This window comes from Mus caroli, unplaced genomic scaffold (assembly GCF_978045245.1).
Source record: "Mus caroli unplaced genomic scaffold, Mus_caroli_1 scaffold_5, whole genome shotgun sequence".
Lineage (NCBI taxonomy): Eukaryota > Metazoa > Chordata > Mammalia > Rodentia > Muridae > Mus > Mus caroli.
Genome location: NW_028227260.1, coordinates 64,461,743 through 64,480,522, shown reverse-complemented (window position 1 = coordinate 64,480,522; position 18,780 = coordinate 64,461,743). Strand labels below are relative to the sequence as shown.

At 35.9% G+C, this 18,780-nt stretch overlaps 1 protein-coding gene across 1 annotated transcript in view; it reads right to left on the bottom strand.

The window, feature by feature from the left end:
• Positions 1-1,159: 1,159 nt before the first annotated feature.
• Abcb7 (ATP binding cassette subfamily B member 7) overlaps positions 1,160-18,780 on the bottom strand; it is a 135,811-nt gene continuing 118,190 nt past the window's right edge. Inside the window, exons 13-16 of the mRNA XM_021152859.2 lie at positions 16,021-16,192; positions 14,656-14,759; positions 11,563-11,670; positions 1,160-4,747 (exon numbers count right to left, since the gene is read on the bottom strand). Coding sequence (XP_021008518.2) covers positions 4,532-4,747; positions 11,563-11,670; positions 14,656-14,759; positions 16,021-16,192 — 600 coding nt within the window. The 3' untranslated portion in view covers positions 1,160-4,531. The remainder of the gene's footprint in view (positions 4,748-11,562; positions 11,671-14,655; positions 14,760-16,020; positions 16,193-18,780) is intronic.

Sequence of the window (18,780 nt, the reverse complement as noted above, 5' to 3'; positions counted from 1 at the left end):
TGTTGGCGAGCAGGCCTGTGGAGCTCCTTACTTCTCCATTCTCAAATGCTGACCCCTCCTACTTCTTTTCTTTCTTTTTTTAAAAAAAAAAATTGTTTTTTTTATTAGGTATTTATTTCATTTACATTTCCAATGCTATCCCTAAAGTCCCCCACCTGCTCCCCCACCCACCCATTCCCATTCTTTTTGGCCCTGGCGTTCCCCTATATTGGGGCATATAAAGTTTGCACGACCAATGGGCCTCTCTTTCCACTGATGGCTGACTAGGCCATCTTCTGATACATATGCAGCTAGAGACACGAGCTCTGGGGATACTGTGTAGTTCATATTGTTGTTCCACCTATAGGGTTGCAAATCTCTTTACCTCCTTGGATACTTTCTCTAGCTCCTCCATTGGGGGCCCTGTGATCCATCCAATAGCTGACTGTGAGCATCCACTTGTGTGTTTGCTAGGCCCCGGCATAGTCTTACAAGAGACAGCTATATCTGGGTCCCCTACTTATTTTCAAATGTGATTTCTGAGTGGAAATGTGGTACAGCACAAGAATTAACTCTCAGGAACTGTGGTTTTCATCCAGTGCAGCAGTTTCTCTTGAAGTTCAGCTTCCTCATTTATAGAATGAGAAAAAAATGCATTAAATGACCTTTCAACCCTATGGTTTTATGAAAGAGAAACAGAAAGGCACCAGTGAACATTTTACTGTAGCTATATGAGAACATGAAATATGGAAACAATCTGTATTTTTTTTTTAAGTTCCAATCTGTTTTTAATTAGAACACAGTTCGTTTCCAATTCTACCTAGGTAATCAAAATGCAGGCAAGACATTTCTCCACCCCAAGCTTTCCCTTCTAATCATTCCAACTGAGAAACTGGGGATAAGTAAGAAACTAGGGACCTTTCACTGGTTGGCTATCAAAAATTATGACAGCTTAAGGCTAAATAAAGCCACTATAATTTGCCACCATTTTATCTACATAATGAACTCTGCAAATGTTTACTTTGCTTTTGAAAAAATGTCAAGTTTTCACCTTTTGTATAAAGCCGCAAGGCCATCTTTCCAGAGTGCTAGTAATTACCTGTATTTACTTCAAGTGGATAGGTACAAAAAAAAAAATCAGCTTCCATGAATATTGCAAAAAAGTGATTTCCATCAGACACTCATTTCTAGGCACAAAGACATTATGTTTATTCAGTAATGATTATCTGCATAGGTTGCTATAAACAAGAGAACTGTGGTAAGGTAAATGCTTGGCTGAGATGTTTTGTCTTAATCAGCTTTATCCAGAGTGTTTCACTCAATGTTATGATTTATCATACAATTTACATTCCAAATCAATACACTCATAGAGGGGAAAAGAAGGAATTTTTCTATAATTAAAAACAAACTATAATTACAAACATATTTAAACACTCTAAACTGCTAGTTCACAACAGAATACCCTGTAATAAGTTACAAGATGAGGAAATTAGGAATATATTCTAGCAAAGGTTGCTACTTGGTGACGTATTCAGCAAGTAGGAAGGATAGCAACAAGATGGCAGCAGGGAAAAGGCTCTAGAACCAAGGAATCACACAGTTTTTAAATACCTAGCACTTAGAGCAAAACAAGTTTTATAAAACAACTATCCACTCAAACTGAGATCTGTCAACATAGAGGGGAAAGACAAAATGTTTCTCTTAAGGTATATAAAAGATGCAAATCCCTGCAGAGGAAAAGGGAATGCATATCTTGAGCTTGTTCATGTCCAGATGCGAAGCTCTCCCTGATCACAAAGAAGCACATCTGCATACCAAGACAGTCCTATGTTAAGAGCGATCAGGAAGGCATCTGGCCCCGTTTTTATGATCCTAAATTACCTTGGTTTCAAGTTAACTTTTGTAAACTGGAATTCCTTTAGGAAGAAAATATATTTTTTAATATTTAAAATAAAGAGAGGTGAGAAATGAACCCCATCATCTTCCTCTATTTTCAGAGCTCAAATTATTCATCCTCTAGTACATTTAAAAAACATTCCTGCAACACTAATTTAAAAAAAATTATACACATTATCCTTTTGTGTAATTCTGTAATGTTGTGATGTAAAATTAGGATATTATAATTAAATGCCCTTTTCTTGGCATTTCCTATAACTGAATCATCCCAGAAAGCTTTTCTTTCATCTTAATCTGTCTATTATTTCCCTCTATAGAACTACCTAAGGATGATGTAGTTTTTAAAAAGATGTCTTTAAGACTTAGTTATGGCCTCTGCACCAAGTGTCTTTTTCAGGTAATTTAAGTTTTGTTAGCTGATAACAGGTTAATGACTACAGTGGCCTCGGAACCATCTGCAATCATATGAAAAAAAAAGTTTCAAAATCTTAGTGGGGAAATTATTCCTCCCCTGAAAATATTCCTATCCCTGGAGTAAAATGTTCTCCATATTACAAAATAACTTGCTTTGAACACTGCTGTGTACATGACAAGAACAATTCTTCCTAATAATTAGTACACACTGCTTGTCTGTGTAACTGAGTTTCAGCATGTCCATCAGCATCAGTGTAAACATAGGAATTAACACAGAAGCAAGATGTTTATATACATTTAACTCCATCTCCTGTAATGGAAGTGACTTATTCAAAGGATGTACTCCATTTCCCCTTGAGAGCAGCACTGATACCAACAAAGCAAACCAAAGCTAGTTTCCAGTCCAGGACATACTGAAGTATTACCTTCAACTTTAAAAGCAAGATCCCACATAACTTACTTTGCTATCAAAGACTAAATGAAATACTGGCCTCAGTTTATCAAACTATTGTAGTATAATTGAAGATATTCATTAACTAATACTAATTTACAAATCAAAAATAATAATCTCTCCCATACTAAATTATCATTAACATTAAAACTGTAACGTTATAGGCAGTTTAGGACCTTTCCTGAGAAATAAAACCACATTACAAATGATTATGTGGCAATTCATGATAGACACGTGTTTTGAACAAATTTAATTCATACTGAATCAAGAGAACTTTTTTTCTTTTTCAGCTTTAAGAGACAGGGTCTTCCTATATTGTCCAGGCTAGCCTCAAATTCCTGACTTCAATTTCCTGATGTGGCTCCTGGTGCATAGTACCATGCCTAGCTTAAAAGAACAACTTTTTTAAAAAAAGATTTATTTATTTATTATATGTAAGTACACTGTAGCTGTCTTCAGGCGCTCCAGAAGAGGGAGTCAGATCTTGTTACGGATGGTTGTGAGCCACCATGTGGTTGCTGGGATTTGAACTCAGGACCTTCGGAAGAGCAGTCGGGTGCTCTTACCCACTGAGCCATCTCACCAGCCCAAGAACAACTTTTTAAGTGAAATGTGTATCTCATTTTAATAATTATTTCTAATATGTAAAATGATTTCCTATTTTATCTCAGTAAAACTTGAATATATCACTTAGTCTTTTTTTTACATTAGACTTAACAGAATTCATTAAATTATGAATAAGAAAAAGCCTTATAGTAGACATAGCAATTCTGAAGTATCACTATAGATTAAGATACCTGGTCATCTAAACAGTGTATGTATATATGGAATCCTTTGCTATTTACCAAATGTTTTAAGGAGTTGTTATGTGGACACTGGTTTATATAAATGTTTGAGTGTGTACACAGACACATGTGTGGGTGTACAACATCCATTTTACTTATGTCTCTGTATAACTTCAGATAGCCAATGCAGTGCACTGAAGTTGGAAATAGGAAAGACTATTAATTCCCCAAGCTTTTGGGATCATTCTCAGTATAAATAACTCTCAAATGACATCAAGGTTTGTGAGACTTTAGAGAAAAATTAATTTTCATCCAAAACAAAAATTTTGGGGGTAAAATAAAATACTAATCACTAGATAAGAGCAACAGTGGTGATTAAAGATAACGACTTTTTTTTTTTCTAAAAAGGGCACAATAAAAACTGTAATTATAGGTATCTAAAAGTAAAATGCCCAAAGTACAAATATAGTTCATTTTTTGATAAATTCTAACTTATATGTTTTCAAACTAATTTTCAGATTGACAAGGAAATATAACTGGAAGGAGGAAAGAGGAGAAAAAAAAACCCTACACTTCTGTTTTTATTCCTGTTTAATTTTAAGAGAAAAAAAATGGTCTCCTTACAACTTGTCAGCATAAAGGAGGTTTTTAAAGACTACTTAAATTCAGAAACACTCTAATTCACCTGGTTATTGATATCAAATGGATGTCAGACTTCAAACACAGTTGTAAGGTAAAATTAAGCGGTAACAAAAATTATGTACTGAGCACTCTTGGGGCAGGAACAAGAAAATAATTTGGGGATAATTATAGATGTCACATTCAAAAGATGGTGAAAGACATAAAAATCAAACCCTCCTTTAAATAAATCATATTTAATAGGATTAAAGGAATGGGAATGTATGATTTGTGTTTTTGTGACCTGGTTCTACTTCAGTGCAAATGCTAATGGCAAACAAAACCAAACAAGACAACAAAAAGAGAGATGAGAAAATGTCTGTGTTCCTTAGCAGGAACAATTTCCACAGCCTTTCACACTGTTGACAATTTCTTCTTGGAGCTTCTTTCTTTCCTCCTCTTTGGAGAGACTCTCTTTCTTTGCATCCCATCCGAGGCTATCCTGGTTCTGTACACGGTTGCTCTGTGTATGCCACATCTCTGAATAGATACTGCTAGAGTTAGCAAGCAGACCATAGTGGGTACCACGTTCAGCTACCTTCCCCTACAAAGAAAACACAAGGTAAATGTGGACCAAGGTCAGTTAACTAGTATAGTATCTAAAACTGTACAGTAATTTATGAAGAGGAACTATTTGAAGGTCCTGTGTTCATTTAGCCCCAGAGTGAAAGCTGAGGGAGGAATGTTTCTTCCCTGACGCGCTCCTCTGCCCCGTGAACAGAAATGATGAGATCCAACAGCACAAACACCATTTTATGTAAGGAAAATGAAGCTTTACTGTCTTATTTTCATTTTGGAAGGTATAAAGGAAAGATTAAAATTCTAAAAAGGTGATATTTTCTGTAATCAGCAAATGTTCAAATCAAAAGCACTGTTATTTATGTAAGGATTTAAAGGATTTAAAAACAATATTGTGAAATCCATGTGAATTTTGAAATAAAATTTCATGAAATAAAGAAAACTTAATGAAATTAGTTTATTCTGTTCAGTAGCTCTCTTTGTTAACAATACCTATTAAAGACAGCATTTCATTAATTTGACATGGGTTCCATACATTGACCCACAACTAATTTGTTAAACACGATGAGAGAATTTGTCACTTTCACAGGCATTCCTATTGACAGTATTTTTCCATATATTTCTGTAATATTAATAAAATTTATGTCAATGCCTAAATTCTGGATTTGCACACATATATGGATATACACATATATGTTTACATCTGTTTCTTGACTTATTGATTTCTGGCATTATTTATCAACTTGTTAAGGAAGTTGGAGATGATTCAACTTCCCCTCTGCTGCATTCTTCACAAATTCTGCTTCTGTTCATTTTGTTATGACTATTCAAGTGTTTTGTGTTGCTTACTTTATGGACTATGAATTTTCTGTTGAATCATGTAGGTGCTAGGATTTTAGACACATTTTCTCACAGGTTTTTTTCTACCTAATATTACTTTACCTATATACACAAACACACTATATTTGTCAATCTGAGCATGAGTTGTAGATATCAATTATATTATATTCCTAAATATTTCATTAGTATGTATCTCTTAAAAATAAGGAACACTTTTACATGCCTGGTATAATCATATCATACCCAAGAAATTTAACAATGACACATTACTTTAATCTAACATATACTTCATTTTTAACTATTACAGTTAATCCCCTTTATTGCTTTTTTTCCATCTAGGATCTGAAGAAAACTAACATAATGAACTTAAATGTTTCTAATTTTTAAAGAACTGAGTGCAAATCATAGGAAGTAGAGGGAGGGAGGGAGGGACCTGGGAGAAGAGAGGAGGGGGAGGGAATAAAAAGGGGGCAGGATCAGGTATGGGAAGAGACAGGAAAGAAGTACAGAGGGTCAGAAAATTGAACAGAAATATGTAGCAGTGGTGGATAGGGAGCTGGGGTAGCCACTATATAGTCCCAGATGCTAGGAAAGCAAGAGGCTCCCAGGACCCAGCGGGGATGACATTAGCTGAAATACCCAACAAAAAGGAGATAGAACCTGTAGAGACCACCTCCCATAGGCACAGCCCCTAGTTGAGAGATGGGGCCACCCACCCATCTAAAAAATTTTAATCCCAAATTGTTCCTGTCTAAAGGAAATACGAGGACAAAGTGTGGAGCAGAGACTGAAGGAAAGGCCATCCAGAGACTGCCCCACTTGGGGATCCATCCCATCTACAGACACCAAACCCAGACACTACTGCTGATGCCAAAAAAGTGCTTGCTATCAGGAGCCTGGTATAAACTGTTCTTGGAGAGGCTCTGCCAGCACCTAACCAATACAGATGTGGATGTTTGCAGCCAACCATTGGACTGATCCCCGGAAAGAGCTAGGGAAAGAATGGAAGGAGCTGAAGGGGATTGCAGCCCTATAGGAAGAACAACAATATCTACTAACCGGACCCTCTCCACCCGGCCCCCATCCCCAGCTCCCAGGGACTAAATCACCAACCAAAGAGTAGACATGGAGGGACCCATGGCTCCAGCTGCATATGTCACAGAAGATGGTTTTATCTGACATCAGTGGGAGGGGAGCCCCTTGGTCCTGTGGAGGCTTGATGCCCCAGTGTAGGGGGAATGCCAGAGCGGAGAGGCAGGAGTGAGTGAGTGGGTGGAGGAGCACCCTCATAGAAGCAGGGGAGGAGAGAGAGAGGGATGGGATGGAGAGTTTGTGGAGGAGTAACCAGGAAGGGGGATAATATTTGAAGTGCAAATAAATAAAATAGCCAAAAAAAAAAAAAAAGTTCTGAGTGCCATACAAAATTCACACACTAAGTTTCTAACTGCGTGCTACTTTTCTCTTTGTGGCCCTGGTATTTCTCAAATGTCCAGGTCTAAATGGTTTATAATTGTTCATTAAGACTGTCCTTCACTTTGGATTCATCTAGTTGTTCCAGATTAGTAGATCCAGGTTAAACCTTTTTTGTTTAAATTAAAAATAGGTCATGTGGAGCCAGAGATGGCTCTACTGTTGCTCATCTTTCAGAGGATCTGAGCCAGGTTCCCAGTACCCACCTTGGGCAGCTCATAATGACCTGTAATTCCTGCTTCAGGGGATTCATGGCCTACTTCGGGCTTCTTTGGACACTGCACTCACATGGACAATCTCCACACCCCAATCCCCCCCACACACACAATTAAAAATAGTCAATTTTAAAAAGGGTAAAAATGTCCTCAATGTACTATCACACCAGGAGGTACACAAACCAATTTGCTCCTTTACTGATAAGAAATTTGATCACATGCTTACGGATATCTACCCAATTTCTCAAACTAACTGTCAAATTTTATCTTTGTAATAATATGTAATCTAAGTGATTTACTTCAAACTGACTGAATAGTCTCTTCCTCAATAGTTTATTCAGTCTAAGATGACTGTTTTCTTAAACAATTACTACAATGGTGGTTGCAAAATCTGATTCCCTGAATTTATCATTCCTTCTACAAGCTGGCTGGTGGTATTCTTAAAGGGTTTTCCTTTTCCTCTTGGTAGTTCTTGTTTTAAAAGTATTATCATGAACCCAGAAATTAGTTTTTTACTCATTGTGTTACAACTCATTAGTGCCATTATTCTTTTTACTGCTCTAATTATCCCACATTTGGCCAGTGGGAGGTCATTCAAAGTGGTTCCTGTGTCCCTGTGACATGTGTTCATTAGTTTCCCAGCCCCAGATCAGCTTTTATCGAAGGAGGTTTGGTTCCTTTTAGTGAGAAACAGTAATTTAGTACCCAAGATCTGTGTCCCAGGAATGCTCATTACTTACAGACTTTCATCGCTTCCGGGCTTTTTCAGTGGACAGAATTAGAATACTTTTCGTATCAGAAATTTATATAGATAATTCTGTTAAAATGTAACCTTGTGAGAGTCTTGCTTTCCTTTGATGATTTTTTTTTTACTTGCATCTTTCTTCTCCCAAGTAAGGGCTCTGATCTAAGAGCAGTGCATTACTTAGCATATGCTGTTCAGTCTTGTATAGAAAATCATTTCAAACTGGGTACTTCTATAAAATCACCAACTATTTCTTTTGGACTAGTTAGCCTTGCAATACATTTGTGCTAGATTAAAAAATATCCTGGGGTTTTTGTTGTTGTTGTTGTTGTTTTGTTCATGTTAACTTGACACAAGCCCAGGCATCTTGGAAGAAGGAACCTCCACTGAGAGAATGCTTTCTTAAGATTGGCTTGTAGGCAAGACTGAAGGGCATTTACTTGATTATTGTGGCAGACCCCAGCACACTGTGGGTGGTGCCATCACTGTGCAGGTAGTTCTGGGGTGAATAAACAAGCAGGCTGAGCAGGGAGAGGCAGTAAGCACCATTCCTCCATGGTCTTTACATCAGCAGACTGTAACTTGTAAACCAAGTAAATTCTTTTTGGTCAATGTTTTATCACAACAAAGAAGCAAATTAGGACATTTAATAATAAGAGTATATAGTTGAAGTACTATGTTAAAAATTACATGAGCCGGGCGTGGTGGTGCACGCCTTTAATCCCAGCACTCGGGAGGCAGAGGCAGGTGGATTTCTGAGTTCGAGGCCAGCCTGGTCTACAAAGTGAGTTCCAGGACAGCCAGGGCTATACAGAGAAACCCTGTCTCAAAAAACCAAAAAACAAACAAACAAAAAATTACATGGATTATTTCTATTATCAATATGACAGTGTTGCTTCCTGTTAGTGTTCATTTATATATATATATACATATATATATATGTATATATATATATAATTTGTACCTTTGATTTATTTTCATGATTTTAGTTAGCTTCGCAATGAGCTTTACACTTGCTACCATTAAGCTATATATCAGGCCCTTTTATATTTTTATTTTTAGAGTTTTACTAAGTTGCTCAGGCTTCCACTCCCTAATAGCTGGAATGACAAGCTTGTGTTTAAAAGCCTGGCTTCTATTTCTTTTTTTTTTTTTTTTTTTTTTTTTTTTTTTTTTGGTTTTTCGAGACAGGGTTTCTCTGTGTAGCCCTGGCTGTCCTGGCACTCACTTTGTAGACCAGGCTGGCCTCGAACTCAGAAATCCGCCTGCCTCTGCCTCCCGAGTGCTGGGATTAAAGGCGTGCGCCACCACGCCAGGCTGTCTGGCTTCTATTTCTTATAGAAACATGAATTCTGCTATTTTCGCCTCATAGTCATCTTACTTTTTATAATATCCTGATGCTTCCAGTTTCTGAGCCATTTCAGGCTTCTACAGTATAAACCAAGTCATTTTTTAAAAGTGCTTTCTCTCTATTTTGGCAAGTCATACTATCCATATTTCTTAGTCCTTTTAATCTACCCACTTAACATCTTCCCCATATTTGCTGATATCCTTTGTGCAATGTTAAGTCCTCTTCTAGAAAATTTGTTGATTTATAATTATACTCATTTCATTCCTTCAGTTTTATTTTATTTTGGATGAAGGAGGGGAGACAAATGTGTCTAATTTTCTATGTTCAATCAGATGTCTCATAGATAGGCCATCTTTATAGAAATGTCATAAACAAGTTTTGATAAGCGTGCCTGAGGTGACAGACAGACCATCAGTTGAAAATGAGGTCACATAACTAAGCAATTAGAGACCCAACAAATAAAAATAGGAAGACTGTGTGTAGATATAGATACTATTAAGGTGTTAATACATTAATTCTAATTCAAAACCCAAGGGGCAATGTTGTGAAATAACTGCACAGATACATGGAACTAGATTATTTGCTAAGAAAGTCGAACATTTCCCATTACTTAGTAAAAGCTCGGAGAGCACAATTGCATACAATTGGAAAGCATAGTTAAAAAGACCCAAGATACCAGATTTTACTTCAGGCTCTTAAATACAAAGATAGAGCAAGGTTTAAGTTACCATTTAAGATATTCTGGCATAATAATATTGGGAACAAACATCTTGTCTAAAGAATGTAAACATTTATGAATAAACTAATAAGCTTAAAGTCAGAAGCATACAAACCCCTTATAGAGCAGAGCATAGCCATCACAATACAAAACAATATCTAAGCTTTAGGAGAATGAAAAAAATACTCTCTCAGGCTGCAAATATACTTCAATGATACAACACTTGCTTGCATGTATAAGGCTCCGAGTTCAATCTGCAGCATCATTAAAACACCCCTCTTGATTACTCAAAATTATTGAAAGCACATAATTGCTTCCTATCTCTTAACTCTCAACACACAGGCTTCAAAACAATAAAGAACTGAAATATTGATTAGAAGAGAAAGATAATGATGGAAAAGTGAACAGTGTTAGAAATAATCACTAACAGTCAGGGAAAGAGACCCTTACAGAAAGTTATAAAGGACAATAAGTAAACATTTTCAACTCTGCCAATCACAACAATGATATTTTGATTTGCTGAGATCATATAGATAGTAGTAAGCTTGTATAGCAAACCCCTAAGATGTCAAAAAGGATATTTTCTTTTTGTTTTTAATCCGATGGGTTCTTTTTCTTATTTATTTATTTTATGTATGTGAGTACACTGTAGTAGTCATCAAACATACCAGAAGAGGGCATCAGATCCCATTATAGATGGTTGTGAGCCACCATGTGGTTGCTGGGAATTGAACTCAGCACCTCTGGAAGAGCAGTCAGTGCTCTTAAGCACTGAGCCATCTCTCCAGCCCCCAAAAGGATATTTTCTTACTTTGTGTATAAGGAAAACAAAAACATAAGTGGTCATGTTTAAATGATCATTTCTATTTTACTGTAATGTTTAGAACATTAAGGTTATGTACAGCACCAAAACAATGAAAATACATCAAAGACATCATGCACAGATTTTTTTCAGGACAAAACTGAATGCAGAAAAATTATTTTATTTAGACAACCCTTGAAAATATGCTTCCATAATGAAAAATACTTTCCTGATCAAATATTTACTTTTAGTACTTTAATGAAGAGCAAGTTACTATAGTTTATTCTTCTTCAAAATTTCATGTATTACTTCCTACAAAAGGGATGAAACCCAGTATACTACTAGGATCCAATGTCATCCAAAGAACACAGATTCTATAATATTATTTTAGGCACAATAATTAAATTTCAGGTACCTATATCTAGTTCTAATTTTCTTCGAATATTATCATTTTTCATTTTTATAGCGTCTATTAAATTTGTTCTTTGATAAGAACATATATTTAAAATGTACTGCTACTCCCCCACCCCTCTCATAGCCTCCGTTCACTCCTCCCACCTCCCTACAGGTACATTTCCTTCATTCATTTCTCTTGGTTTTGTGATCCACTGATTTTTACCAGGTCAGTCTAAGGGACAAAAACTTCTCTAATTAAGATTGAATAGCAATGAATACTAACTTTTAAAGTTTTTCTCTTACCTGGCTCAGGACAATGATTTCATCTGCATCAACCACTGTTGACAATCTATGTGCAATGAAAATAGAAGTTCTGTGCTTGACCACATCCCTCATGGCACCAAGAATAGTCTAAAAGTTTGACAAGAGTAGGGGAAAACCAAACCAGAGCTCTCATTAGGTTAGTGTAAATGAAAACAATCATATCTTTCCTAAAGGAACTTAGGATTTTATAGCACCACAAATACTTCTACCTCTAATACTCACTAAAGGAAATAAAACAAAGACAAAAATCGAAGAATATTAGGAAGTAAATATAAGTACACCATCATAAACTGATCATTTAGATGATCACTAAATTCTGTGGAAGCAGGAGATATTTTCTGTTTTAAAAAACTCTGTTGATACGAGGAACATATAATCTTATCAATAAGAACACAATTAAAGTGACGAATCATTCATGAAAAAAAAAGTTCAAAGAAAGACAGCAGTCTAAAACCTTGTAGGAACATCTGTTCTTCCTTAGTTCAAAAGCAAAGCACTTTTTTTTTTTTAACTTGAGGAAGCTTTTTCTTCTTGAAAGCATTTTGAGTTATTGTTTGTTTTGTGAGACATAGTCTCAGTATGTAGCCCTGGCTGGCATAAGACACACCATGTAATTGGCTGTCCTTAAACTGCTAGAATGAAAGGTGCATGTTACTGTACCTGGCCACATTTTAAGTTTTTAATACCTTCTAGAAAATAGATTTTGTTTACTGCCTATGAAGTGTGAGACAATTACTTATGTATTCAATTATCTTTGGAAACCTGGGCCTAACCAAAGCCAAGTGGGTAGAGAAGATAGTGTAGGTGATGAAGATATGCTCATTGGCTTCCTTCCCACACGTATTTCTTTCTTTCTTTTTTTTTTCACAAGCTGTCGGTTTATAAGCAACATAAATTATTTCTTACAGTGGTGGATGTTATAAAATACAGCATTGAAGTGTTAGATTTGGGGACTTACTGGGCCAAGTTCCTCATAGTTAATGCCATCCTTCTATGTCCTCCCATGTTGGCCAAAATAAGTAACCATTCTTTATCATATTTTTATTAGGTATTTTCTTCATTTACATTTCAAATGTTATCCCAAAAGTCCCCCATGCCCTCCACCCCCACTCCCCTATCCACCCACTCCCACTTCTTGGCCCTGGTGTTCCCCTGTACTGAGGCATATAAAGTTTGCAAGATCAAGGGGCCTCTCTTCCCAATGATGGCCAACTAGGCCATCTTCTGCTACATATGCAGCTAGAGACACGAGTTCCGGGGGTACTGGTTAGTTCATATTGTTGTTCCACCTATAGGGTTGCAGATCCCTTGAGTTCCTTGGGTACTTTCTCTAGCTCCTCCATTGGGGGCCCTGTGTTCCATCCAATAGCTGACTGTGAGCATCCACTTCTGTGTTTGCCAGGCACCAGCATAGCCTCACAAGAGACATCAGGGTCCTTTCAGCAAAATCTTGCTGGTGTATGCAATGGTGTCAGCCCCACACATATTTCTAAACATTTAATTTTTAAAAGCATGTAATTACTGGGAGGACCAGTTTTCTGAAAAGACGACCATAAGCTTTATTAGGACAGACTAATGGTCAAGTATAGGGCCAATATTAAACAAAACGAAACAAAACCCTGATGTTTATGGATAGTCTCTCTCCTATATAAAACTTAAGTTCTGAGTTCCCTGTACCTATTAAAAGGGCTCACTGAAGCCCTTCAAAACTTCTTCCTCTGAGGAATTCTTTGTAAATGCTTAGTGGGTTATATTCTCTAACATAGTAATGCTATGCGACTTAAAAACTGCTGTCATAAATTCTATCTTGTTAGCTCGAAACATAAATTGTACAACATATATTTAGGTATAAAGTTCTTACAAATAGGCTGCTTTTCTCTTTTGAATGGGATCTAGTTTTGTTAAATGCTCACTTAAGATATAATAAATTTGCTTTTTTTCTTTTCTTTTCCCTCTCCCTCTCCCTGTATAGCCCTGGTTGTCCTGGAACTCACTCTGTAGACCAGGCTAGCCTCAGAAATCTGCCTGCCTCTGCCTCCTGAGTGCTGGAATTAAAGGCGTGCACCACTACTGCCCAGCCCCAATAAATTCTCAAATGATTCTATTTTGAACAGTTTTAAGTATGCTGCTGATAAAATAATGAGGTTCCCTACAAGTTAATTCCAAATAGAAATATTGTATTACCCTGCTGGTGAAGCTGAAAGGAGACCTCTACCTTAACACAATCCTATCACGTACTAAGAGAAAAGTAGCAACTGGAGACACTTGCTTCTTTGGTTGTAGATTAACCTACATGAAATTATCATTGCTGTGGAAACTTGTGTATATTGTAAAGATGTTGTTATAAGATACAATGTGCTTGTTGGGTAGTATCATGACATCATTGTGACAAACATCTTTCTGTTACACAACTCTTGTGAAATCAATACAAACTGATACCAGTCCTAAGGGTTGTATGTGCTTGGCTTGCATGTCAATAGTAAGTGAAAAGCATTCTGGTACGTATTGTGTCACAGTCACTTACACGACTTCTATTAAGGGGTGCTAAATGACAAGAAGACAGTGAATAAAACTCTCTTCCTTCACTAGCACGTTGGGTAATGTGTACAGCTTTGCAAGATGCAAGACTATAATAATAGCATAAAGTATCAGACACTTTCAAAAGGAAGCACGTTTGTGAACAGATTCACTGGTTCAATACAACCTGGCTTTTGTAGCATTCATTAACACTTGCTGTATAGGAGAAGAGGTTAGGTATTTTCCTACTAAAATTCAATCAAAACATGAAGTCAGTGGTTCTCAACCTGTGAGGTATAACCTCTTTGGGGTTTGAACGATCTTAACACAAGGGTTGCATATCAGGTATCTTGCACATTGTATCTTTACATTATAATTCTTAACAGCAAATTTACAGTTATGAAGTAGAAATGAAAATAATGTTATGGTTGGCGGTCACCACAAAATGAGGAACTGTATTAAAGGACTGCAGTGTTAGGAAGGAAGGTTGAGAACCACTACATAAGTAATGCAGATATTGTACTGAAACGTTTTGTTATTTTCATTGTTATTTACCTCTTCAGTAATTGAATCTAGTGATGAAGTAGCTTCATCATAGAGAATAACTGGGGGATCCTTCAAAATGGCTCTTGCAATTGCTACCCTCTGCTTTTCTCCTCCTGGAAAAGAAAAAGGTTAATTTAACAAAATATAATACAAGACTATTCTGTTTCTAGCATTTTTGTTGATTAAAACCATCAAGTTATACTTGCAACATTTACATCAACTCTTTATCACTCATCATTTTACTGAATTGTTAAGTTTAATTCTATATATGATATCCTTTGACAAACTATATTCCTTGAAATACAAATTTAATCTTAATGAATCTGATTCATGTCAGTGAAATAAATGATAACGAGAAGTAACAACTTTTATTCTCAAATTATTCTCACCAGAAACATGTTTATCATATATATGTATTTTTTGTTTGTTTTTTGTTTTCTGTTTTTTTTTTTTTTCTCGAGACAGTGTTTCTCTGTGTAGCCATGGCTGTCCTGGAACTCACTCTGTAGACCAGGCTGGCCTCAGAAATCCGTCTGCCTCTGTCTCTCAAGTGCTGGGATTAAAGGCATGTGCCACCACTGCCCGGCTATCATATGCTATTTTTAAGATTTATTTATTTATTATACATAAGTACACTGTAGCTGTCTTCAGAAAGACCAGAAGAGGGCATCAGATTTCATTACAGATGGTTGTGAGCCACAACGGGGTTGCTGAGATTTGAACTCAGGGCCTCTGGAAGAGCATTCAGTGTTCTTAACTGCTGCGCCATCTTTCCAGCCCCATATGCTATTTTATATTACAAGTATTTCAATATGCAACAACCTTAGATAAAAATTCCAGTAGCAAAGAGTCAACAAAGCAAAAGACAAATCTAATATTTGAAACTGAAAAACTTAAGAACATGAAATCATGAATATCTAAATTTATGATTCATAAGTGGGAGGTTTTTTGTTTTTTGTTTTTTTTTTTTTTTTTTTTTTTTTTTTTGGTTTTCCGAGACAGGGTTTCTCTGTGTAGCCCTGGCTGTCCTGGCACTCACTTTGTAGACCAGGCTGGCCTCGAACTCAGAAATCCGCCTGCCTCTGCCTCCCAAGTGCTGGGATTAAAGGCGTGTGCCACCACGCCGGCTATAAGTGGGAGTTTTAAAGAACTAAGCCCAACCTAGGAAATGAGATGAGAGATACATTATTCAGCACTAATCTACTTAACTCTACTTTTTCTCTTTTCCAGGTGAGTAACATCTTTGCTGTCCTTAAATATAAGGGTTATGGATTTCACATTACCACTAATACACCTGAACTTCTGTCAATAAGTACTCCCAATAATTAAGTCTGAATAGAATATACAAGTAAAAGATTTAAAATCTTTGATTACCTGATAGCTTGAGTCCTCGTTCTCCTACTTGTGTGTCATATCCATGTGGCATTCGAAGAATTGCATCATGAAGACCAGCTAATTTTGCTACTGCATATACTTCCTCAGGTGAAGCATTGATGTTTCCATATAAGAGGTTGTAGTAGATCGTATTATGGAAGAGGACAGCATCCTGAAGCAGATTTATATAGACACATGTGTGTGCTTGTATACACATATATATTTAAAGACACAAGGTAATAGTAAATATCAAACTATGGCAAGCCCTTTAATTTGAGGAGGGTCCTGAAATCTCAGGTCCCTCTGTGGACCTAATTACCACATCTGACTTCTTGTGTTCATTCCAGATTTATTTCTAGACATTTATATGCTTGACCATATGCTTTTTCAATTCAAGGGAACTCAGTTTACACAAATTATTTTATAAATAGCTTTTTGAATTTAACATATGATGGAGTTGTCCATTCTGAATAACAGAAACATACTTCATTGTTTTAAATGGTTATATATTTCATACAACAGGTATAATTTACTTATTCCTCGATTAATGTACATTAATGTGATTAACATGTTGGAGTAAAATAGCATTTTATAAATGGCTTTACACAGCTGAGTATTTATGCATGGAGTTCAACATGTCAACTGATAGGTCAAAGGTCAAAGGTCAAGTTTATGTTTACCCTATAATATTATTGCTTAGCTATCCTGAAAATGTAGCTAGTAATGTACATGCATGCTCTGTACTCAATGGTATGCATGGCTTCTAGATCTCCGCATCTTTAGCAACCCAGGTTATTACACATTTTCACTTGCTGTGACTTTTAGAGTGAAATGGGCTTTTTGTTTACATTCACATATCCTTAATTACTGATGAGGTTAAATATATTTCCATACATTTGTAAGAAGCTTTTACTTTGGACTTGAAACTCAGAGAACAAATAATTTGTTCACCATGTTTGTATGTTTTTAGAGGAAGTCCACTGCAAGCTTTCATTTAATAGCTCAACTTGTTCTAACATAGCATACTAAAGATAATTTATTTCAAGTGAGTATTCATCTATTTTTTATCAGTCTCTGAATGGCTCTAATTGTTAATATTTACTAGGAAACCCAATAAGGTCTTTTACATTTCAGGTCCAGAACTTCAGATATTATTTCAAAATTTTTCTAGTTGTTTATATATCTACTATTAACATAAATTTGACATACTGAGTTGGTATCAAATAAACTCAAAGTTCTACACACAGAAGTATTTTTATTTCATATTCTGAAAAAATTAACAAATGCTAACTGAAAAAAAGAAAAATACAAGAGAATTGGATAAAATGAAAATGAACTAAAAGGTATGGCAGTCCACTCTTGTAATCCTAGCACAGAGAATGGTAGGAGCGCCATAAGCTTGATGTTAGCCTGCACTAGAGAGTGAGACCCTATCCCCAAACCACAACACAAATGGAAGTTTTCCACAATGTTTTGCACACAGTAAATATGGGTAACTGTGGGATATAGAGCAATTGTTAATTTAGTTTATTTAAGTGAGCATTTTATTAAGTAACCACATTTCTATCTATAGGTATCTTATAACATGGTATGCAACTTATAAATAGAAATAAATTTTATAAATTTAAGAAATTAAATAATATATTACTTTATCATCTAGAAAACATTAATGCTTTAATATTTATTCCATCGTTTTCTCTATTTGCAAGTGTTAATCTATATTGTATAGCTGGAATATTTTGATTGCTATTTTTCAGCAAACTTTGTAATGACACACTGCACAATACTCAATATTCTTTAAAACTTTAATGTTGGTGTCAAGAAATAACTTACTGGTTAAGAGCCCTCGGGTTAAGTGGACTGGTTGTTCTTCTAGAGGGTTTCCTGGGTTCAATTCCCAGTATATAGTCAAGTCATATGTACCCCCAGATTCAAAGGATCCAAAATTCTCTTCTGATCTCAATACCAGGCATGCACTTGATAGTACAAAGACTTACATGCAGGCAAAATACCCGTGTATGTCAAGTAAACAACAACAATGTAATTTGGGAAAACTTAATGATTTAAAATGGCTACATATCACTTGCTCCTGTAGGACTTCAAGCTTCAATGGGGTACAGATTGGGTACTTATATGGGATCCACTTTTCACTATTATAAATAATGGTGTTGTTGTGAACAGTTTATGTAAAGACACATGTTGTACCTTTTAATGTTTTACTAAAATTTCTTAGAAGCAGAACTATTAGGACACGTTCCCAGAACTTGATATGTGTTGTTAATTTTCTTATGAAAGCTATATACTTCTCTCAGAAGAGCAAGACTCCCATTTCACAGAGTTGTGTCTAAACTTGATATCCTACATTTCAAAATCTTTATCAAGGTGATTAAACTAAAAGTGTTATTTCATTTTCACTTAATTTTATATTACTAATGTCTCCAATAAGGATGGACAGCTTTTCTTCTTTTGTGAATTTAATGTTTTATTTTCAAAAGAATGAGAGAAACTATTATATAGTCTAATGGAATAGCAGAATTAGACTTATATGAATTAGAACACAGAACCCAGTGAGGTTACAGCCCAGAATGTAGTTCATTTGGCAAACATGGTTGGTTAGTTGGTTGGTCGGTTGGTCAGTCGGTTGGTCAGTCTGTCTGTCTTTCTATCTATCAGAGTCATCTAAGATGAATATTAAAAAACAGGTTTCTGGGCTCACAATGCACTCTACCACCAAAAGCAGAGCATATGAAAAGGAGTGGG